Source organism: Balaenoptera ricei, chromosome 3 (genome assembly GCF_028023285.1).
Source record: "Balaenoptera ricei isolate mBalRic1 chromosome 3, mBalRic1.hap2, whole genome shotgun sequence".
Taxonomy (NCBI): domain Eukaryota; kingdom Metazoa; phylum Chordata; class Mammalia; order Artiodactyla; family Balaenopteridae; genus Balaenoptera; species Balaenoptera ricei.
This window is the reverse complement of record NC_082641.1, coordinates 165,976,977-166,000,989: the sequence shown is the minus strand read 5'-3', so window position 1 is coordinate 166,000,989 and position 24,013 is coordinate 165,976,977. Positions and strand designations below refer to the sequence as shown.

General features: G+C 39.1%; 1 protein-coding gene across 9 annotated transcripts in view; it reads right to left on the bottom strand.

Annotated features, from left to right (window-relative positions):
- The window catches only part of SNAP47 (synaptosome associated protein 47), a 159,603-nt gene that overhangs the window by 127,508 nt on the left and 8,082 nt on the right, over nt 1–24,013 (bottom strand). For 5 of the 9 annotated variants that reach the window (XR_009502507.1, XR_009502508.1, XR_009502506.1 and 2 more), the window contains exon 1: nt 21,187–21,701. Coding sequence is in view for 6 of the 9 variants with exons in the window: in XM_059917934.1 (XP_059773917.1) it covers nt 21,187–21,686 (500 nt within the window). In the remaining 3 variants the exon portion in view is untranslated. Of the gene's footprint in view, nt 1–21,186; nt 21,731–24,013 lie in introns of those variants that run through there. The other 4 variants (XM_059917935.1, XM_059917936.1, XM_059917938.1 and 1 more) reach the window with 1 other exon arrangement.

Genomic DNA, 24,013 nt, shown 5'->3' with positions numbered 1-24,013 from the left:
AGTGAAGTGGAGATAAGCAACCTACCCAGTAAAGAGTTCAAGGTAATGATCATAAAGAAGCTCAACAAACTCAGGGAAAGAATGAATGGCCACAGTGAGAAGCTTAAGAAGAGACAGAAAATATAAAGAAGAACCAAATAGTAACTGAAACTAAAAAATACACTAGAAGGAATCAACAGATTAGATGATACAGAGGAACAGACAGGTGATCTGGAAGACAGAGTAGTTGAAATCACCCAAGTTGAACAGAAAAAAGAAAGAGAAATTTTAAAAAATGAGGACAGTTTAAGATAACTCTGGTCTCATACCACAGTACTATGAGACAAGAAATCAACTATAAGAAAAAAACCGCAAAAAACACAAACACATGGAGGCTAAACAATATGCTAGGAAAACCCAATGCGGTCATGGAAGAAATCAAAGAGGAAATAAAAATATACTTGGAGACAAAAGAAAATGGAAAGATACAATCCAAAATCTGTAAGACACAGCAAAAGCAGTGCTAAGAAAGAAATTTATAGTGATATATGCCTACCTCAGGAAACAAGAAAAATCTCAAATAAACAACCTAACTTTACACCTGAAGGAAGTAGAAAATGATAAACAAACAAAACCCAAAGTTAGAAGGAAAGAAGTCATAAAGATCAGCGTGGAAATTAATGAAATAGAGACTAAAAAAACAATAGAAAAGATCAATGAAACTTAGAGCTGGTTCTTTGAAAAGATAAATCTTTAGCCAGACTCATCAAGGAAAAAAAGAGAGGACCCAAATAAACAAAATCAGAAATGAAAAAGAAGTTACAAATGAGACCTCGGAAATACAGAGGACTGTAAGAGATCACTACAAACAATTACATGCCAATAAGATGGACAATCTAGAAGAATTGGATAAATTCCTAGAAATGTACAACTTCCAAGATTGAGTCAGGAAGAAATACAAAATACAAACAGACTAATTATAATTATTAATTTAAAGACTCCCAACAAACAAAAGTCCAGGACCAGTGGGCTTCACAGGTGAATTCCACAGAACATTTAAAGAGGAGCTAATGCCTATCCTTCTCAAAGTATTCCAAAAAATTAAACAGGAAAGAATGCTTCCCAACTCATTCTACAAGGCCAGCATCACCTTGATACCAAACCAGACAGACACTACAAAAAAAGAAAATTACAGGCAAGTATCACTGATGAACATAGAAGCAAAAATCCTCCACAAAACATCTGCAAAGCAAATTCAACAATACATTAAAAGGACCACACACCATGATCAGGTGGGATCTATCCCAGGGATGCAAGAATGGTTCAGTATCTGCATAGCAATCAATGTGATACACCACATTAACAAACTGAAGAATAAGAATTATATGATCTCAAAAGATGCAGAAAAAGCTTCTGATAAAATTCATCATTGATTTATGATAAAAATGTTCAACATTGGGTCTAGAGGGAACATACCTCAACATAATAAACACCACATATGACAAACCTACAGCCAACATCATACTCAACAGTGAAAAGCTGAAAGCATTTTCTTTAAGATCAGGAATAAGACAAAAATGCCCACTCTTGCCACTTTTATGCAAGATGGTATTGGAAGTCCTAGTCATAGCAATTAGACAAGAAAAAGAAATAAAAGGAATCCAGATTGGAAAGGAAAAATTAAAACTGTCACTGTTTGTAAATGCCATGATACTACATGTAGAAAATCCGAAAGATCCACCAAAAAACTACTAGAACTCATCAATGAATTCAGTAAAATTTCAGGATACAAGATTAATATGCAGAAATCTGTTGCATTTCTATACACTAATAACAATCTATCAGAGAAATTAAAAAATAATCCCAATAACAATTACATCAAAAAGAATGAAATACCTAGGAATAAATCTAACTAAGGCAGTAAAAGACCTATATTTGGAAAACTATAAGACACTGATGAAAGAAATCAAAGGTGACACAAACAAATGGAAAGATACCATGCTCATGGATTGGAAGAATTAATATTATTAAAATGACCATACTATCCAAGGCAATCTACAGATTCAATGCAATTCTTATCAAAATACCAATGGCATTTTTCACAAAACTAGAAAAAAAATCCTAAAATTTGTATGGAAACACAAAAGACACAGAATAGCCAAAGCAATCCTGAGAAAGAAGAACAAAGTGGGAGGTATTATGCTCTGATTTCAAACTATACTACAAAGCTACAGTAATCAAAAAAGTAAGGTACTGGCACAAAAACAGACACAAAGATCAATGGAACAGAACAGACAGCCCAGAAATGAAGTCACACTTATATGGTCCATTAATCTACAATAAAGAAGGCAAGAATATACAATCCGGAAAAGACAGCCTCTTCAATAAATAGTGTTGGGAAAACTGGACAGCTACATGCAAAAGAATCAAACTGGACTACTTTCTCACACCATACAGAAAAATAGACTCAAAATGGATTAAAGAGTTAAATTTAAGACCTGAAACCATAAAACTCCTATAAGAAAACATAGGCAGTACGCCCTTTGACATCAGTCTTAGCAATATTTTTTGGATATGTCTCCACAGGCAAGGGAAACATAAGCAAAAATAAGACACTTGCAAACAATATACATGTACAGGGTTACTATCTAAAATATACAAAGACCTCATACAACTCAACATCAAAAAAAACTAAACAAACCAATTAAAAAAATGGGCAGAGGACCTGAACAGGCATTTTTTCCAAAGAAGACATACAGATGGCCAACATACACATGAAAAGATGCTCAATATCACTAATTATCAGGGAAATGCAAATCAAAATTACAATGAGATATCACTTCACATCTGTCAGTTGGCTGTTATCAAAAAGACAACAAATAAGAAATGCTGGCAAAGAAATGGATAAAGGGGAACTCTGGAGCACTGTTGGTGGGAATGTAAATTGGTACAGCTACAGAAAACTATAGAAAACATTATGGACATTCCTCAAAAAATTAAAACTAGAACTACCATGCGTTCCAGCAATTCCACTCCTGGGTATTTTTCTGAGGAAAACAAAAACACTAATTCAAAAAGATATATGCACCTCTATTTTCAATGAAGCATTAATCACAATAGCCAAACTACAGAAGCAACCTAAGTGCCCATTGACAGACGAATGCATAAAGAATATGTAGTATATATATACAATGGAAACCATAAAAAAAGATTGAAATCTTGCCATTTGCAACAACATGGACGGACTTGAAGGGTACTATGCAATGTGAAATAAGTCAGAGAAAGACAAATACTGTATGATTTCTCTTATATGTGGAATCTAAAACAAAACAAATGAACAAACATAACAAATCAGAAACAAAGTCAAAGATACAGAGAACAATCAGGTGGTTACCAGAAGGGAGAGGAGGATGAGTAAAACAGGTGAGGAAGATTAAAAGGTACAAAGTTCCAGGCACAAAATAAATTAGTCAAAGGGATGAAATTCAGCATGGGGAATATAGTCAATAATAATGTAATATCTTTGAATGGTGACAAATAGTAACTAGATTTATCGTGGTGATTGTTTTGTAATGTACAGAAATTTCACAACACTTATGTTGTGCACCTAAAACTAATATAGTGCTGTAGGTAAATTACACTTCAAAAAACAAAGAAACAAACTAATAAAAAAGGAGCTCAGTTTTGTGGTTACTGAAGGTGGAGACTGGGGGAAGGGGAAATTGGATGAAGCTAGTCAAAAGGTACAAACTTCCAATAATAAGATTAAGTACTAGGGATGTAATATATACAACATGATTAATTTAATTAACACTGATGTATGTTATATATGAAAGTTGATAAGAGAGTAAATCCTGAAAGTTCTTATCCCAAGGAAAAAAAATTTTTTCTGTTCTATTTTGTATCTATCGGAGACAATGGATGTTCACTAAACTTACTGTGGTAATCATTTCATAATGTATGTAAGTCAAATCATTATACTGGACCTCAATCTTACACAGTATGGTAGGGCAGTTATATCTCAATAAAACGGGAAGAAAAAAAAAGGGTATAACAAGTCTCAATAAATTTCAAGTATTGAAATTATATAGAGCATATCCTTTGTCCTCAAAGAAATGAAACTAGAAATCAATAACAAAAAGTTAACTAGAAAATCCTCAAATATTTGAAAACTAAACACAATTCTAAAATAAAGGAAATTAGAAAATATTTGAAGTGAATGAAACTAAAAACATGATACACAAAAAAACAGGGGGATGCAAATAGAGCAGTCATAAGAGGGAAATTCATATCTCTCAATGCATATATTTGAAAACTCCTTAGGAAGGTTTAAAATCAGTGATCTAAGTCTCTACCTCAAAAAGTTACAGATTATACCCAGAGTAAGTAGAAGAAAGGAAAAGTAGGAATCAAGAAATGGGGGCTTCCCTCGTGGCACAGTGGTTAAGAATCTGCCTGTCAAGGCAGGGGACACGGGTTTGAACCCTGGTCTGGGAAGATCCCACATGCTGCGGAGCAACTAAGCCCATGTGCGTCACAACTACTGAGCCTGCGCTCTGGAGCCCATAAGCCCCAACTATTGAGCCCATGTGCCACAATTACTGAAGCCCATGCACCTAGAGCCCGTGCTCCGCAACAAGACAAGCCACCACAATGAGAAGCCCACACACCACAATGAAGAGTAGCTCCCGTTTGCTGCAACTAGAGAAAGCCTGCGTGCAGCAACAAAGACCCAATGCAGCCAAAAATAAATAAATAAATAAATTTATGTTTTAAAAAATCAATGAAATGGAAAACAGAAAAAATGCAAAATATTAACAAAGCCAGAAGTTGGTTCTTTGAAGTAATTTTTAAAATTAAACCCCTAGCAAGAAATAATAACGAAAAAAATAAAGAAAATGGAAATTACCAATATCAGGAATAAAAAAAGGGGCATCACCACAGATCATTTAGCTTTTGAAAGGTTTATGGGGAATTTTATACTCAACTCTATACCAATAAATTGGACAACTTACATAAACTAGACAAAACACTTGAAAAACCCAAAATTTCAAAACTGAGGCAAGAAATAATTTAATAATAAGAATAGCCTCACAAGGAAACTGAATCTGTAATTTAAAATCTTGCCATAGAGAGAACTGTGGTCCAAGTGGCTTCACTGATGAATTCTGCCTAATATATAGAGAGGAAATCATCATAACTGTATACCAACTCTTTCAAAGAATAGAACAAGAGTGAATGTTTTGCCCATTTAGTTCACAAGACCAATATAACTCCTATACCTAAACCTGATGAGGACATTACAAGGAAATACGTACATAACAATATCCTTCAGTAATGTAGATATAGAGTTCCGTGAAAATATTAAGTCAAATCTAATAATATATAAAAAAGAATATATCATCATGATTAAGTGATATTAATCCTAGGAAACTGAAGTTGGTTTAACATTTGAAAATTAATCAACGCAACTTATTTCATTGGTAGAAAAACAAAAGGAAAACTGTATGATCATCACAAAAGATGCAAAAAAAGATTCTGACGAAATTCAGTACTCATTCATGTTAAAACCCAGCAAGCTAGAAGGAAATTTCTTCAATCTGATAAAGGACATCTATAAAAGCATACATGTATGTATGTATAAAAAACGTACATGTAACAGTATGCTTCATGTTGAAAGAGTCAATGTCTTCTGTCTAAGATCAGAAACAAAGTTAAAAAAATGGGCAGACTTCTAAAGTATCTGAATTTTGAAAGTATTCCCCAAATCTACACAGAGATCCAATGGCAAAGGGTAGAGCCTTGTCAGCACAAGGCACTTAAACATAACCTCTGACTAATCAATGGCTGACCACTAAGCTATGCTGATGCAGGGACAACCACCAGGAACCAAGCCATGTTTAAAAATTAAAACATAAAAAAAACAAAAATAAAAAAGCTGCACATGACAGTGGAAACACACTCCACAGAATTAGTTCAGGAAAGTTACTAAAATGAGTAAACAAATAAAAACAACCACCAACACCACCATCCTGTGGCAAGGAGGGAGATCAGAATCCAGAGTTGCAACAATGTATTATTTAAAATGCCAAGTTTTCTACAAAGAAGTATGAGATATGCAAGGAAACAGAAAAATGTGACTCATACACAGGAGTAGAAAAAAAGTCAACAGAATCCATTTCTGAGAGCACTCATATACTGGACTTAAGAGGTAAACATGTCAAAGAAGTAATTATAAATGTTCAAGAGTTAAAGAAAACCATGTTAAAAAGAGTAAAGAAACGTATGGTGACAATGGTTCATCAGAAACTATTAAATCAGAGTGAAATTATATAAAAAAGAACCAAATGGAATTTCTCAAATTAAAACGATAGTAAGATACATCTTAGTTAAACCACTGAAAGCCAAAGACAGAGAGAAAACTGTGAAAGCAGCAACAGAAAAATGATTTATCATGAATAAGGGAATCATAATAATATTAATGGTTGACCTCTATCATAAACAATGAGCACCAGAAGGTAGTGGGATGACAAAAGCCAAGTTCTGAAAGAAATAAAACTGTCAGTAGAGAATTCTACACCAGCAAAACTATCAGGGAAAATACATTACCAAACACATAAATGCTGAGAAACTTCACTGCTAGCAAGCCTGTTTCCTGAAAAAAAGACTAAAGGATGTTCCTTGGGCTGAAAAGAAATGACACCCCCAGAAGGAAACTCAAATCCACACAAAGAAACAAAAAGCACTGGTAATGAGATCATGCAGGTAATTAGAGAATGTAAGTATTTTATTTACTTTTCCTAACTGATTTAAAAGATAATTGCATAAAATAATAATTTTAAATTATACTGAGGCTTATAACATATAAAGATAGAATATATATGACAAATAATGGCATAAAAGGGGGTTAGGAGTGTGACAACAGATGGTAACTCAAGTCCACAGGTAGAAATGATGTGTACTGAAAGCAGTATTTGGATTAGAATAAAATATTCTATATTTTTCTTTCTTCTCTTAATTTCTTTAAAATATACAAGACTGTACAAAGTAATAATTATAGTACTGTTTTATTGGGTTTAAAATATATATAGATGTACTATATATGACAATGGCACAAAGGTAGGGGGAGGGAATGAAGCTATAATAGAGTACATTAAATTGGTATTAATCTGAAATAGATCATAAGATGTATATTGTAATATCTAACATAATTAAGAAAATAATTTTTAAAATACTAATGAAATAATTTAAATAGTACACTAGAAAAAAATCTAATGCACACACAGAGGTGGTAAAGGAGAAACAGGAAGAAAAAAAGCTACAGACATATAGAAAACACATAGCAAAGTCACAGAAGTAAATCCAACCATACCAATAATTAGAATAAATGTAAATGAATAACACTGTAATCAAAAGGCAGAAGTTGTCACTCTGGATTAAAAAAAAAAGATCAGACTATATGTTGTTTATAAGTGACACATTTTAAATTCAAAGATATAGATTGAAAGTAAAAAGAGAAAAGATACACCACACAAACAGTGATCATAAAGGAGGTGTAGAGTTATACTATTGATATTAGACAAAATAAAAAATTTTTAAAAATTAATACAGATGAAGAGAGTCATTTTATAATGATAAAAGGGTCAATTCATTATGAAGAAACAACAATTATGAATATATACACACCTAACAATAGAATCACAAAATACATGATGAAAAAATTGACAGAATTGAAGGAGAAATAGACAATTCAACAATAATAGTTGTAGACGTCAATGCTCTACTCTCAAAATGGACTGAAAAAACCATCAAAGATACAGAACACTTGAACGTTATCAACCAATTCCATCTAACTGGTATCTAAATAACGCTTCATCCAACAACACTGGGATGTACACTCTTCTCAAGTATAAATGGAACATTCTCCCACATAGATGCTATGCTAGACCATGGGTCAGAAAACTTTTTATACAAAGGGCCAAACAATAAATATTTTAGGCTTTGAGGACCAACTGCCTCTGTTACAAATATTCAACTCTTCCATTAGACCAGGAAAACAACCACAAATGAATGGGCATGGCTGTGTCCCAATAAAACTTCATTTGTAAAAATAGGAGGTGGGATGAATTTAGTCTATAGGCTGTCATTTGCCAGCTCCTTACTAAGTCATAAAACAGGTCTCAATAAATTTAAAAATATTTAAATAATGCAAAGTATCTTTGTTCCCTGACCATGATGGAATGAAATAGAAATCAACAGAACGGAATTTCAGAAGACCACAAATATTTGGAAATTAACCCACTTCCAAATAACCAATAGGTTAAAGAAAGAATCCTGAGGACAATTAGAAAATGGTCTGAGCTACATAAAAATAAAAATACTGCATACCAAAATTTATGGGATGCAGCTAAAGCAGTAATTAGAGGGAAATTTATAACCATAAAACCTGTATTACAAAAGAAGATCTCAAATCAAAAACATAAGCTTTCACATTAAGAAACAAGAAAACAGAAGAGCAAATTAAAGAGGGGAGGAAATCAATGAAATGGAAAAGAGAAATATAAAAGAAAAATCATTGAAACCAAAAGTTAATTATTAGAAAATATCAACAAAATTGACAAGCTTTTCAGTTGGACCGACCAAGAAGAAAGAACACAAAAATTACTAAAATCGGGACTTCCCTGGTGGTCCAGTAGGTAAGACTCCATGCTCCCAGTGCAGGGGCCCCAGGTTCGACCCCTGGGGAACTAGATCCCACATGCATGCCACAACTAAGAGTTCACATGCCGCAACTAAGAAGCCCTCATGCGGCAACTAAAAGATCCCGCATGCCACAATGAAGATCCTGCGTGCTACAACTAAGACCCAGCACAGCCAAAATAAATAAATAAATAAATAATCTTTTAAAAAATTACTAAAATTGGGAATGAAAGCAGAACATTAATACAGACCTTACATAAATGAAAAGGATTATAAAGGAAGCCACAAGCAACTTTACGCTACATTAGCCAATTTAGATAACATTTAAAAATTCCTAGAACAACACAAACTACTAAACTGACTCAAGAAGAAAAGAAAAATCTGAATATACCTATTCAAGTAAAGAAATGAACTGGTAATTATATTCCACACACAAAAAAAACTCAGGCCCAGTTGGCATCAGTGGTAAATTCTATTAAGATTTAAAGAAGAAATAATACCAATCCTTCACAAATTTCTCCAGAAACTACAGATGAGGGACAGTATTACCCAAACCAAAGTTAGATAAACACATCACAAGAAAGAGAACTACAGACCAATAAACCTCATGACTACAGACACAAAATCCCCAACAAAGTTACCAAACCAAACCCAAAAGGACTATGTACCATGACCAAGTGGGACTTATCACAAGAACAAAAATATCTGAAATGTTTAGTATCTGAAAATCAATTAATGTACTACACTGTATTAACAGAATCAAGGACAAAAACCACATGACCATCTCAATAGATGGTGCAAATGCATTTGATAAAACCCAATATTCATTCTTAATAAAAACACTAAATGAACCAGATATAGAAGGGAACTTCCTCAATCTGATATCAGAAACCTACAGGCAACATCAAACTTAGCAGTGAAAGACTGAATGCTTTCTCCCCTAACACTGGGAGCAAGTAAAGGATGTCTGCACTCACCACTTCCAGCCAACACTGTATTACAACTTCTAGATAGTACAATTAGGTAAGAAATAGAAATAAAAGGCATCAAGATTAGAAGCAAAAAAGTAAAACAATCTTTATTCACAGAAGACATGATTCTGCAGGTGGAAAATCCTACAGATCCACACAGAAGCCACTAGGACTAATAAACAAATTCAGAAAGTTGGCTGGATACAAGACAAGATCAATTGAAGGCCTTCCAATTCGAGGACTAGATAGAGTAGATACGCTTCTCCCTGTTCTCCCCACTAAATACAGCTTAAAACCCTGGATATTATATATTAAACACACATAAGATTATGGAGAGTGGAGAGAAAAAGTCAGGCTGGCTAGGTCTCAGGACTTCAGAAACTTTGAGGAAGCGAGTTCTCTTTTTATTAACTATATTCTGAACTGAGTCCTGAGGAAGCCAGAAACCTGGATAAACAGACAATAAATAAATAAATAAATAAAAGAAAGCCTACTCTCCCTACCCTATAGAAAAGGGGAAGCTGTCAAGACAGAGAACTTTCAGTCAATAACATCTCTACTCCAGCCAAACTCCCCAGAAAGAAGTGCAGCCCACTCCCACCCTCATCAGCAAACACATGAGGAGCCTAGACATGGACCCTCTCCTACCTGCACTGAGGGGTACTTCTTCTTAACTGGGGTAGTGTCAGAGAAGGCCATGTGAGGAGCCAGCAGTAATGAGGGAAACCTTACAGGTCAACATAGGCCAGGAGGGGGTAACAAGACAGCCCTCATTCTCCCAGTCAGGGTGGTATTAGCAGAGGCCTGTGGGGAAACCTGAAATTCCACTCCCAGTCAGTAGCAACAGGTGTCCTTTTCCATCCCAAGGCATAAACTAGGGCCAAGAGGAGAATCTGGACGCTCATCCCCACATGGCAGTAAGAAGAATCAGCTTCTTACTCCCCGGGGCAATGTGTCAAAGGAAGATCTGCTAAAACAGAAGATAATGTCCAGAGTCCCATAAGATAATACCCTATACGATACAGAAAGAGAATGGGCTTGAGGCAACTTTCGGGGGTGATGGAAATGTCCTAAAATTGAACTATAGTGATGTTTGTCCAACTCTGTAAATTTACTAAAAATCATTGTTCATATAAAATGAGTGAATTTTGTGGTATGTAAATTAGAAAGCTGTTCTAAAATATCTACAGACACATTGGAGTAAAAAAACATCAGAACATCTAAAATAGGGGAAAAAAAACATTAGCCAGAAAGAAACAGTAAATTCTCTTTAGCAATAATATATGCAAAAAGGACAATGGAAAAACATTTTCAAAATGTTGAGCTAAATTTGGCTCAATTGTGAAGAGCCAAATTATCATTCAGAGTGTCAGTAAAATAAAGGCATTTTCCAACATATAAAGACTGAGACAATACTACTTACTCACAGACCCCAGTGAAAACAGAATCAGACCAATTATTTCACCAAGTAGATTCCAGCACACTGCGATCAAATCTGCGTTACTAACATGTCCTCGTTTCATTTAAAGAGACATGTGTGAACCTGTGTGCTTAACTGAACAGAACAGACTGCCTTTTGGATTTGAACTCCACCTTATGCTGATATAGCAGGAACCAAATTTTACTCTTGTACTGGGCAAAGGCAGATGACTGACCACATGACTGCTGTGGCCACATTTCCAAGATAAAATCTGGACACTCCAACAATAGATTTCCTAGTATCCCATGCAAAGTGCTTAGAAACCCAATGAAACGTAAATTGTAATTATATCTTCCAATCACAATTCTTGACAAACAACTGAGGTAATGGTTCTAAGACACCAAATAAATTCTTTTGTTTATTTTAGCTGTGTCTCTTTTCTCGGTTGACATACATAATACCAAAAAGTAGGAAGTGTCTAATCCAGAATTTTAATATATGTAAATAAACTTTGTTTTCTAAAAATTCACTATGTAGTCCTTATTTTACCACAGAATGTGAGGAAGTGGTAAAGATCTGATTAAAGAATTGCATGGCTGTTGAATGAGCATTAGGGAACCAGGGCTCTTAACTCCCTCCCAAAAGGCAGCTGCAAATAAAGCCTCTGGACACCAACCTCACTGACAAGACTTGCTCCAGTCACTCTGACGTTCTGCGCCACCACTTGCTTCTGCTCTGTAATGTGGACTTTACCTGGAATTTGTCTGCAGACCATTCACCCAACAGAGTTATATTTAAAGTGTAGAAAATGGTCACAGGAACTGTCCAGGAACCCATGATATTATATAATTTAAGGTTTACAATCCTAGACATTACTCCTTGCTAAATTATTGGATTAAAAATGTCACAACATGCTCAAAGATGGAACAGTTTAAAGTTCAATAAGATACTAACTGCAACGGATTGAAACTCAAATATTTGTAAATCCAGGGATTCAAAAGGATATTAAAAATAATAATTGAACATCTTTTGAGGATGATAAAGAACAAAGTCATTACCTTGAAAACTGCTAAATACAGAAAAACAGCAAACCTCCATGAAATTTGCTCCAGAATGAAATGGTACATGAAGGGCAGCATCTATTCATAAAAGCCATATAGTTAGTGGCAGCAGGGAAGATGGTGGAATAGGAAGCTGCAGGAATCTGTCCCTCCAGCAAAATGAAGGAACTGGCAGAACTGTCTGAAGCAACTATTTTGGAACTCTGGGTCAAGGAGAACATCTGCAGCATCCAGCAGTGAGTTTGATGGAGAGACCACTATAATTTCAATCAACTTCTGCTTTCAAGCAGTAGCAGCTACCAACCCCCATCCCACAAATCCATAGCTGGCAGCTGTGGGACAGCCGCAAGTATTCTTAGTATGGCCTGTTGGAGCCAGGGTGGGCAATAAAGACCTTTCCTCCAAAAACTGGGATTGTGAGTCTGATTGGGGCTTTTGATTGCTGAGAGGCTGGCAGAGAGTTTTCTACCACCATGAGCTGAAGTGGCTTCCCAGCCAGGAGGGAATTGAGAGAAACAAAACCTATTTACTTTTTCCTTCTTCAGAACTTCAGTGACCACACTTAACAAGGAATACACGTTTTGCAAAAATAATTTGGAAAAGTCACAAAAAGTCAGTTCCAACCCTCAGCAAGCAAAACCCAGCAACCCCCGAGGCATAGGAGAATTCGATTTCCAGAGTATTATCAGTCAGCTTGGGCTGCCACAGACTGGGTAGCTTAAGCAACAAATATTTATTTCTTCCAGTTCTGGAAGCTGAAAAGTCCAAGATCGGGGTGTCAACAGATTTGGTTTTTAGTGAGCCTCTCTCCCTGGCTTGCAGACAGTCACTTTCTCTCCAGTCTCTTCCTCTTCTACAAGGACACTAATCCCATCATGGGGGCTCCACCCTCATGACCTCATCCAAACTTAATTACCTTCCAAAGGCCCCACCTCCTAACATCATCACATTGGGGGTTTGGACTTAATACACGAATTTCAGGGACACATACATTCGGTCCATAACAGAGTTAGCAAAACATAATCTTCAGAATGTGTAGTTCTAAAAAGAAAATTACAAGACATACAAAGAAAGAGGAAAATATGGCTATTCACAGAAAATAAAGAAAATTTGACAGAAATCATCTTTGAGGAAGCCCTGACATTTGAATTATTAGTCAAAGATATTATACCAACCGTCTTAAATATGTTCAATGAGCTAAAGGAAACTATGGAGAAAGAACTGAAATAAATCAGAAGAATAATGTCTGAACAAAATAAGAATCTCAATAAAAAGATAGAAATTATGAAAGGAAACCAAACAAATTCTAGAGCTGAAAAGTACAATACTGAAATGAAAAACTCACTAGAAGGAGTCAACAGCAGATCTGAGCAGGGAGAAGGAAGGATCAGCAAATTTGAAGGTTATACATTTGAAATTATCCAGTCTGAGGGGAAGAAAGAAAAAAAGAAGGAAGAAAAATGAACAGAACCTGAAGGACTTATGGGACACCATCAAGCAGATCAACACATGTATTACAGGTATTCCAGATGGACAAAAGAAAAAGAGGCAGAAAATATATTTGAAGAAACACTGATTGAAAACTTCCCAAATCTGATGAGTGACATGAACGGACACATCCAAGAAGCTCAACAAACTCCAAGGAGGATAAAAAAGAGACATATTAAAATCAAATTGCTGAAACACAAAAACAAAATTTTGAAAGCAGCAAGAGTGACTTGCCATATACAAAGAATTCACAAGAAAAGTAGTCCACTGTAATCAACCAGCCACCAAGTAGCTGGCTGAACACCCTAGAGAATGGTGCCATATTGGAGACTCAGTGTTGGATCTCTGCTGCTATCAGACTGGACACACAGCAGTGGCAATAGCCAAGGTGGCCTCAATGAGTAGAAATTCATGTTGCTGAGCCCAAGCATAACCTCCATCCCTGTCATCATGTCCACTTTGTTCATGGGCCCATTGGCGATAACAGGATGGACTGGGGGAACAGGCTGACCGGTATCTAGAGAATGGGTCTTCCTGTCCATTTGGTTTTTATAATTCTCTTCTGCTGAGGAGGTGCTCTGGTGAGCATTCACATGGGACATATCTTCACCTTTTTGCCCACTCAGAGAGATCTCTCCATATAATTCTACCCCAGACCTCTTCGTCATGAAGTTTCCAATCATGTTTCTTCCAGTCCCTGAACCTCCAGCCAAACCACTTGGCCACAGCCAATCAGTACACAATTCAGCCCCTGGCCATTCCTCCTTCCAAGCAATTGTTGACCAGAGTACTGCTCATCGGCCACTAATCCCAGAGGAGGACTCCAAACACGTCTCCCCACAGCGCCCTGGCATTGGAGTCACCACGAAACACAGCACAGTTAAGCACTGGATGGAGTAACGCCTTACTGAGCTTTACTCATATAGAGAAGAAACAGAGCAAGATCAGCTCCAATAGTGGGCATAGGTCCCTCATGGCCAGCAGGTCCCTCCAGCAGTTAATGGAGGGCAACTGGCCCATGCACACCCCTCAGGACCACAGCGGAAGGACCCCTCCCCTACCCCCATGGAGTCTGAAAAACTGAAAGCTGGGGGTGTGCTTGAGGGCCACTGACGTACAGGCTTAAACAGAACAAAAGAAGCACTGGTGGAGACTGTAAAAGGGAAAGCTATTCCCCCACAAGGTAATAAGCCTGGCATAGGCTGTGTGGGCTCTTTATCTCTTGGTAATAAAGTATTCCAGCCCCAAGGCCCATTCTTAAGAGGCCAAGTAGGGATAAAAAAGACTGCATGCACACGACTGCGTTTCCCAACACAAATGAACAACCAGGTGCACTGCTTGCAGTTCTGCCCACTGGGAGGATCTCCCTTCACCACTGTCCTTCAGGATGTCCCAGAGAGGAGCTGTCATGCCACTACTGTCCACTTCTGGGTAGTGCCTACATATTTCTCAAACTCCTCTGTGAACCAGGCCCCAGTGTTTCCTCCTCAGTCAACTGATTGTAGGGCACTCCCCAAGTAAGGAATGCATCGTAGATGCAGGGTGGGAGAGAGAAGGCAGTGTAGCAGGAGTGGGGGGCGGCCATGGCATTCGGGCCAATTCCTCAGGCACCTTAACCTGTGCCTTCAGGGCCTACTTGAGCCCAATCTTTTGTATCCCACTTCCATTTGATGATGGGGTGTTGCTAAGTATGCCCAACTTTGTGGCTTGGTGGGTCAGATAACATCCACTTCATGATGGGCAGCCGAGCTCATATAGCAGCTTGGTGGCCTGTGGTTAAGTGTTCAGTCTCTACTAAGGCCTAGTAGCAGGCCAAGAACTGTTTCTCAAAAGGAAAGTAGTTATCTGCAGAGGATAGCAGGGCTTTGCTCCAAAATCCTAAGGGTGAGCACTGAGATTCCCTATAGAGGTCTGCAAAAGGCTCCAAAGAGCACCCCTATCTGCCACTGACCCATCATACACCACTGGATCATATGGCCCAAGTGGCAGAGCAGCTCTGTGGCAATCTGTCCCTGTTTCAGAGCCTTCTCTTGCTCTAGGCCCTACTCAAAACCGGCAGCTTTCAAGTCACTTGGTAAATGTGCCAGAGTAACGCACCCAAATGAGGACTATGTTGCTTCCGAAACACTAAGAAGCATTGTGCCTCCTTTCTGGTTGTAGGAAGAGCCAGATGCAACAACTTAACCTTCACCATAGAAGAGATACTTCAATGAGCCATACACCACTGGACTTCTAAAAATTTCACTGAAGTAGAAGGCCCTTGAATTTCTGTCAGATTTCCCATCCTCTGATATGCAAATGTCTTATGAGTCTAGAGTAGTTGCTACTTCTTACTCAGTCCAATCAGCATTAATAGCATGCTATCTTGTGGAAGAGAAAGGCATCAAGATCTTTGTGAACTAAATTATGACATAGGGCTGAAAAGCTGGTATACCCTTGAAGTAGGACAGTGAAGGTATATTGCTGACCTTGTCAGCTGACAGAAACTGCTTCTGGTGGTCTTTACTAACAGGAATGGAAAAAAAGCATTTACCAGATCAGGTGCTGCATACCAGGTACCAGAGGATGTGTTAATTTGCTCAAGCAGTAAAACTATACCTGGCGTAGCAACTGGAATTATAGTACTACCTGGTTAAGTTTAAGATAATCCACCGTCCTGAAAGATCCATCTTTTTTCTGCACAAATAGGTGAGCTGAATGGAGATGGGGCAGGACTCACTATCCACGCATCCTTCAAGTCCTTGAAGGTGGTACTAATCTCTATAATCCCTCTAGGAATGCAAAATTGCTTTTGGTATACTATTTTTCTAGGTAGAAGCAGTTCTAGTGACTTTTACTTGGTCTTTCCCACCAGAATCTCTCTCATTCCAGAGGTCAGGGAACCAGTGTGGGGATTCTGCCAGTTACTGAGTATGTCTATTCCTATTATATACTCCAGAACTAGAAAAAATTACCATAGGATGGGTTCAGGGGCCATCTCACTGTGAGATGAACCTGAGCTAAAACTCTACTGATCACTTGACCTCCATAAGCCCCTAGGTGAGCCACAGTGATGTTTTGGGTCTCCTAGAATCAGTGTCAGTTTGGAGCCAGTGTCCAGTAGTCCCCGAAAAATCTGATTTCCTTTTCCCCAATGCATGGTCACCCTGGTAAAATGCCATATGTCTCTCTGGGGAAGGCTGGGAGAAAGATTAACAGTACAAAATTTGGTAGCATACTGGGGTCCTTCCACAAGGGGACCCACCTTCCCCGTCACTCAAGGGGTTCTGGGTGTGTAAACCGGTTCAAATCTAGAAATCAATTAAGGAGCCGTGACTTTTTTTTTTTTTTAATTCAGGTTAGATGCTTGTTCACATGACCTAAAACTCTTCTGCTTAACAGATCAAGTAAGAATTGAGCAGACTGGCCAACTATTTCTCTTCTAGGGGCACATGACCAACTAGCCAATGCCATAGGTCTCTGGGAGTCAGACTATTCTGATTGCTGCTTTGACTCTGCTGTCCATTACGGTAACCAACCCCAACTGTCTTTGGTGATTAAGTGCTACCACTTAGCCCTGCCACCCCAGGATCCAATTATCCCTGCTGCATTTAAGGATCCCAGCTCAGTGGCAGCCACTTCTCACTGTAATTTCTGGCCTACAGAGAAGAGCAACCACACAGCTCAAGGATGCTGGGGCTCCCCTTAAAAATTTATTTCTCACAGTCACGGTAAAAAGTGTGTCTTCTTGGACCCTGCCAGGATGGGTGAAGAGATCTCACGTAATAAATCTATTCTACCATTCCAATCTTCCTCAGTCTTGGATCCTTCCTCTGGAGTATACCAAGGCAGTTCTGACATTTCAAACTCCATTTAGTGTAGGCCACTTTTTAGTCCACATCTCAGCCAACCAACCAAACTGTTAGAGCCTTTCTAACTCCTCGAGCCATGGTAACAAATCCAGGATCTCTGCTTAGTGGGTCCATTTCAGTAAAGTCAGCCCCATCCAACTTCATATTCCTCTCACCATCACCCCACACACAAGATATCCATTCTCACACATACCCTCCGGATTTCTGTCTGTATAAACTGGAAAAATCATGCAGTTCTTTCAGAGTGCAGTGCATCTCTTCATGGGCCACACTTTATGCCTCATCTTCTGGGATGTGCTGAGACTTAACTCTAACAATATACCTGGAAGCAAAGGGGGGGGGGGTGGGTCTTGAAGGAAATCTGCACCGTCTTGCAAAGCAATTATCTCGGGGGAAGCCACTACAGCTTCCTCAGGCAAAGTGTGGTTAATCGCCTCAGATAGGGGAGGAAGGGCTGCTTCTACTGGCAAAGAAGACTCATCAGAATTTAGGGGTTCTGTTTTCTCAGTTTCATCAGGATCTTCCCATATGTCTACATTCCAATTTTCAGGATCCCATTTCTCCCCTATCAATACCCTCAGTTTAACAGCAGACACCATGCAAAGTTGGGATTTCAATTTACATTGTAATTTAGTCACTCACAGGATGACACACACCGGATCTGATTTTCAAAGATCTCAGTGCTGCAGCTACGGGAGCTAAGGTTTTCTTTCAAGGCAGATATAGAAATGTTCAGGTCATTATGGGGCACTCTGAACCCATCCTTTCCTTTCCACACTTTGTCCAGTAGAGTTAGAGCAGCGAGCCAATCTCATTACTCACTAGTCTGACAAAAATGTTGTTAGGTATCAAATACATGGTCACTCAGAGCCTTTTTAAAATATTTGATTACGAGTATCCCATGATGATTATTTTACATATCACCATTGCCACATCATCAGTGCCTTCTATACCACTTGAAATAAGAGTTATTAGTCGCTTTAAATCTAAATTAAATCAGATTAGAGATTCCAAAAACCGTAGAATTCAGAAAACTCACCCTTCACTCTCAGTACAGAAAGAGAAAGAAAGAGGGAGGGGGACAGGGAGATAGAAAGGGAGACAGAGAGGGAAGGAGGGACAGAGGGACAGAGGGACAGAGGGACAGAGAGAGAGAGAGAGAAGAGATCACATTTTGTGAAGACTACTGAAAACACTATAACTGCATAAATCTAGGACTGTCATGGGAAGAGAGACCAGATATTCTCAGACCACAGAGCACTGCTCTCAAACACTGTGACCACAGCCCTAGGTGTAACTATGAGATTAAGTCCTACCAGTAATATATGAGCAGAAGTAATATGTGCAACTTTGGGGTCACCTTCTTAAAGACAAGGTTCCCTGGCCTCCCTCTTTGTTCCCCCTTCCCATTGGCTGCAAATGAGTGATACCAGCAACTTTTGATGTAGTGATGGTGCCATGTGATAAGACAGGAGACCTTCTAGACAACATGCAGCTAGAGGTGAAGGCCTAAAGCAGAGCTTTCTATCTGCCTGGGATAACTACCTTCCTTTGGACCATTATATGGAGGTCTAGCTTATTTCAATCACAATATTTTTGGATCTCTGTTATAGTAGCTTCTTAGCCTAAACTCCAGTCAACGGCCTTTACTAACTTTTCTGCTGAATTGCCTTTTTCTCATTTTGCCTTTAACTAGCTGGGTATTAATCCTTTGTTGGGATATGGGTAGGTATCACAAATACTTTCTCCCAGCCTCAGGTTCATCCTTTCACTTTGTTGTTTGTCAAAAGAAGATTTACAAACCACCCAATTGTTCTCCAAAAGGATTATACCAATTGTCATTCCTAATAAGCAGTGTATGAAAATGCTTATTCACTATCCTCAGTTGGTATTGTGTATTCTTACTTCTAATTGTTACTAATTTAATCACTGAAACCAAGATTTCCATTATTTTAGTGTGCATTTCTTTGATTTCCAGTGCAAATGAATATTCTTCTAAATCTCTGGTCTCTATGTCCTGTTATGTATTGAAGATATTTAATAGGTGTCTCAATTTCCTACAGGAATGTTGTGTTAGTCTGCGAGGGCTGACTGCTATAACAAACAACTCCCGAAATCTTAAGGGCCTAGCCCCAACAGAGGATTATTTCTTGTTCACACTGTAGTCCAGTTGAGGGCTGGGGTCAGGGTTCTGCTCTGGGAAGCCATTTGAGGTCCTAAACTCTGTCTAACTAATGCTTCTGTCCTAAGGCCTTCAAGTCCTGGAGGATTCCAGCAGGTAAAGGGGAAAACAGTACTAGAGATTGGGTAGGAGGGCTTTTAGAGACTAGGCCTGCAAGTGACCTACATCACTTCTGCCACAACTCAGTCATATAAACCCCAAACTGCAAGGGAGGATGGAAGAATGTCTAGCCATGTTCCCATGAGGAAAACTCACAAAGGTCCGGTGATCTTACCTCTCAACCACCATAAGCACCCCTCTAAGAATAAGATGCAGGGCCCTGTTCCCTGTAGCTCTAGCATGATACCCTTTACCACACAGTGCTTAGAAATAGCAACAGGTGGTAACTGCAGAGTGGGGTCACTCAGAGGCAAGGGGTCTCACAAACAGCAGCCATGCAGCCCTGGTCTGAGAGACGGGGGGCCCACACTCAGGGCCCATCACTGAGAGGCTGCCACCTCATCCTGAGCTCTCAAGCAACCATTCCAGACATGGGGGAGAGGTTATTCCTACTAGACTCTAAGATCCCTGACTTACTTTATATGTCTTATAGTCAGTGCAGCGCTTCTCAAAGTGTGGTCTTTGAGACCCTCCAAAGGAGTCTGGGAGGTCAAAGTCACCTCATACAATACTACAACCCTATTTGGCTATTTGGCTTTTTACTCTCATTCTCTCATGAGTGTAGAGTGGAGTTCCCAGATACCATGTGACTTGTGATATCACAGCAGACTGACTGCAGAAGCAGGCATGAGAATCCAGCTGTTTTCTGCTAAGCTTTACTTTAAAGAGAGGTACAAAAATCTCAAACAGTGCCACTCTTCTCACTACACATTTTGCTTTATAAAAGTTATTTTTCATTAAAAAAAATGTTATTTACGTTACTAGGTCATGGATTTATCATTGTACTTTTTAAATAAATAATTATTTAATTTCTTAGTTTTAAAAAAATATGATGCATAGCGGTATATATAACCCACATCAACAAAAGCTCTTTGGGTCCTCAGTTTTTAAGGTGGGTGGGGTGGTCCCCAAGACTGAAGGTTTGAGAGTGGCTAATGCAGTGGCTAAGATGGCAGCTTCTGAAGCCAAAATGCTTTGGCTCAAACCTTGCTGCTCTACAGCTATGGAAAAGAAATTAAGATAAACTACGCTAACAAACTTAGTGTGTGTGATCTTGAACAAATTACCCGGCCTCTCAGCCTCAGTTTCCCCATGGGTAAAATGAAGAACAACACACTCTTCTTGGCTTGTCTGCTGATTCAGTGAGGTAATCCCCCTTCAACACTTAAAACTGTCCTTGGCACATACTGCACACTTAGTGAACGCTGGCCCTCATTACTTGCACGCCCACAGCAGTCAGCCAAGTGTAACTGTCCACAACAGGGGCACAGCTTGTGTTTTCAGAAGGCTGAATGTGTAATAAATACAGGATGATGGAAAAGATACCATACCACAGCCATCCAAAGGTCAGGTTAGGATTACAGTGTTTGTTTACCTGTCAGCCACATCCAGGTCAGATTCCATCTTGTCCAGGCCTCTCGAGATACTGTCAAGCTGCTCGCCCTGATGGTGGAGGACTCTGGCTGTGTCTTCCAGACGCTTCTGGGTACAGGCCATCAGACCAGTCAACTCCTTCCCCTTGGTCATGGGGGAGGATGATTCCTCAACAGCAGCTCCTGACTGGGACAACAGCAACTCTCTCCAGAAATGCTCGATGATGCTGAAAACGACATTTCGACTAGGCTGCAAGGAACTGAACCAGTGCTTGTTGTGGTCCTTTTCCAGGATGGTAATAGAACTGAAGATAAAATGAGAAGCTTCTTTCTTGATCTCAATTATACTAGAAAGGGGAAAGTTGACAAGAATTTCTCTAGTTTTATCAGTCATAAATTTTAGTGAGAGAGAAGTTAATGAAAGTTTTCCAGGGACCCATTGCTTCTCAAGTTCTAAATAATAGGAGCATGGCCAGGTGTGGACGCAGATGTCTCTGCTCATCTGGTTCCTAGGTCAGTTGTACCACGGCCAAGGTCACTCTGCCTCTGAAGGAGAGGGGGACAAATTAGTGGATAGATGAGCCTAAAATAGGACATCACATTTGGACGAGAGACACTAGGACACCGACAGCAACGGTATGGTCTGGATTCCAAGCACACTGGAGACTCCAGCACACGGCCAGGTCCTCACCTAGCAAGGACTCTCACACCACCTGTGATAGGCAGGATAAAGACCTTGCCCTAATCAGCAGAGAGGTAAGGGCTGGGGCCAGACTTGTGCTTGATCCAAAGCATCAAGGTCCCCAGGGGTTCTTCACCCACCAGAGCACCCCCACTGGGACCAGGGTCCACAGCTGATGTGACCGAAAGAAGAAAATCACTGGAAACGACCACCCAAGGATTCTTCATAGGAACACCATCAGCTGTGATTACCCCTATCAACTACACACTCTACAAGTTTCCAAACTAACATTCTCCTTTTGAAATTTTTATAAATTTACTTAGTTTCATATAGAAAATAATCCTACAGACAACCTTTTCCATTCTTGTAATCCCAACTAATTTTACAGGGTTCTACATGATTATATAATTATATGTATATATTTTATATATAGTTTTATATAGTTATACATAACAAAGGTGTACTATTCTTATCTACCATTTGCACTTATCAATGCTTTTTTTTTTTTTTTTTGGACGTGCTGTACGGCTTGTGTGATCTTAGTTCCCCAACCAGGGACTGAACCCAGGCCCTCAGCAGTGAGAGCGTGGAGTCCTAACCACTGGACTGCCAGGGAATTCCCTATCGATGCATTTTAAAAAGTCATGAATGACAGATTTGAAACAACCCTTGTAGAACACTTAGTCCAATCTTCTCATTGTACAGATAAACAATATAAGGCCAAGAAAAGATGAGGACTTTGTACAAGGTCAAACCACAAGTTCATGATATTAACATGGCTAGAACTAGGCAGGGTAATGCCTAGTCCAATGCTCTTCCAATTAGAGGTCCACCTGTAATGTGGTATTTCTTCTTTCCTTTCTCTTCCTTCTCTCCTTCTTTCTTTCCTTCCTTCCCTCTTTCTTTCCCTCCTCGTTCTCTCTCTCTTGCATGCATGCACGTGCGTGCGTGCACACACACACACGAGTTTAATTATGACATGATTTCACTTATAAAAATAGGAGAAGACATATTATCTCTAAAAATATTGAAATGTGTGGACTTTCACAGAATGGGTACAGGGATTCTCTGCATTTGGTTAACAAGTTTTAAGCCCCCACCATGCCATGCTGGGCTGCAAGTACAAAAGAAACAACGACACAGTCCTTGGCTCATGGAGCTTAGAGTCCACTGGAATTCTATAAACTTCCTCATTGAGTTATATTCTAAAGACTCAGACTCTTCAATGTAATTACTGTACTAGATGCCACATCAAGCAGCACAAGCCTGGAGAGCAAAAAACAAAAAGGTAGTACCTGCACCTGAAGAACCTACATTGAATTGAGATTCCTAATTATAAAGAAACAAAGTGGTTTGAGATTAGGCAATGTATCATTAAATATGAAGTATGTTAATGCAAACAAAACCCCAAAGCTCATAGGGTTGTAGGCATGATAAGGAATGTAAGGAAGTCTTAAGTGGACTATAGTGGCAGTCTAATTGGTCTCCTGCCCTTGGTACTCCAAAATACCCCCCCACTGCCACTGCAATCTTCTTTCCAGAGTAAGAGAGGCCCCATCCAGCCCTCGGTCTCTCCCACCCTCTCTCCCTTGTAGGGCTGTATGGAACTTACACACACTTACTGTACCTGTTAAATGGTAGGACGACCACTTGTTATTTGACTGCAAGCTCTCAAAGGGCAATGACCATATTTTATTCATAATCCTAACTCAGGAAATACTTTGTGACTGAATGAATGGAACAGACACTCGTGGTTTATGGTATCTGTCTGTCTGTGACCCTCAGCATAGCTGAGGTCAATGCTCAGGCTGGTCTCATCCTACTGCTTAATTAAATACTGTACATACAAGGTATGGACATTATGGAGGCAATTCTTCATGGAGCTTCTCCACATTTTATGTCAAAAACTAACATAAAATTTTATGTACCAAAAACTGTCCCAGACTATCTTCCTTATAACTGTGGACAGTGTCTCCCTCCTGGTTGAAAGAAGATCTGTTTCCTGACCAGGATAATAGGTCAGTGTCCCCTTGGAGGCAAGTGTTGGGCAGATTTGCTAGCAGTCCCCTCATAAGCTGTGACACAAACCCATGGTATATGCAGCATCCACCTGGGCCCTCAAAATGCAGGGGGCAAGGGGAACAGAT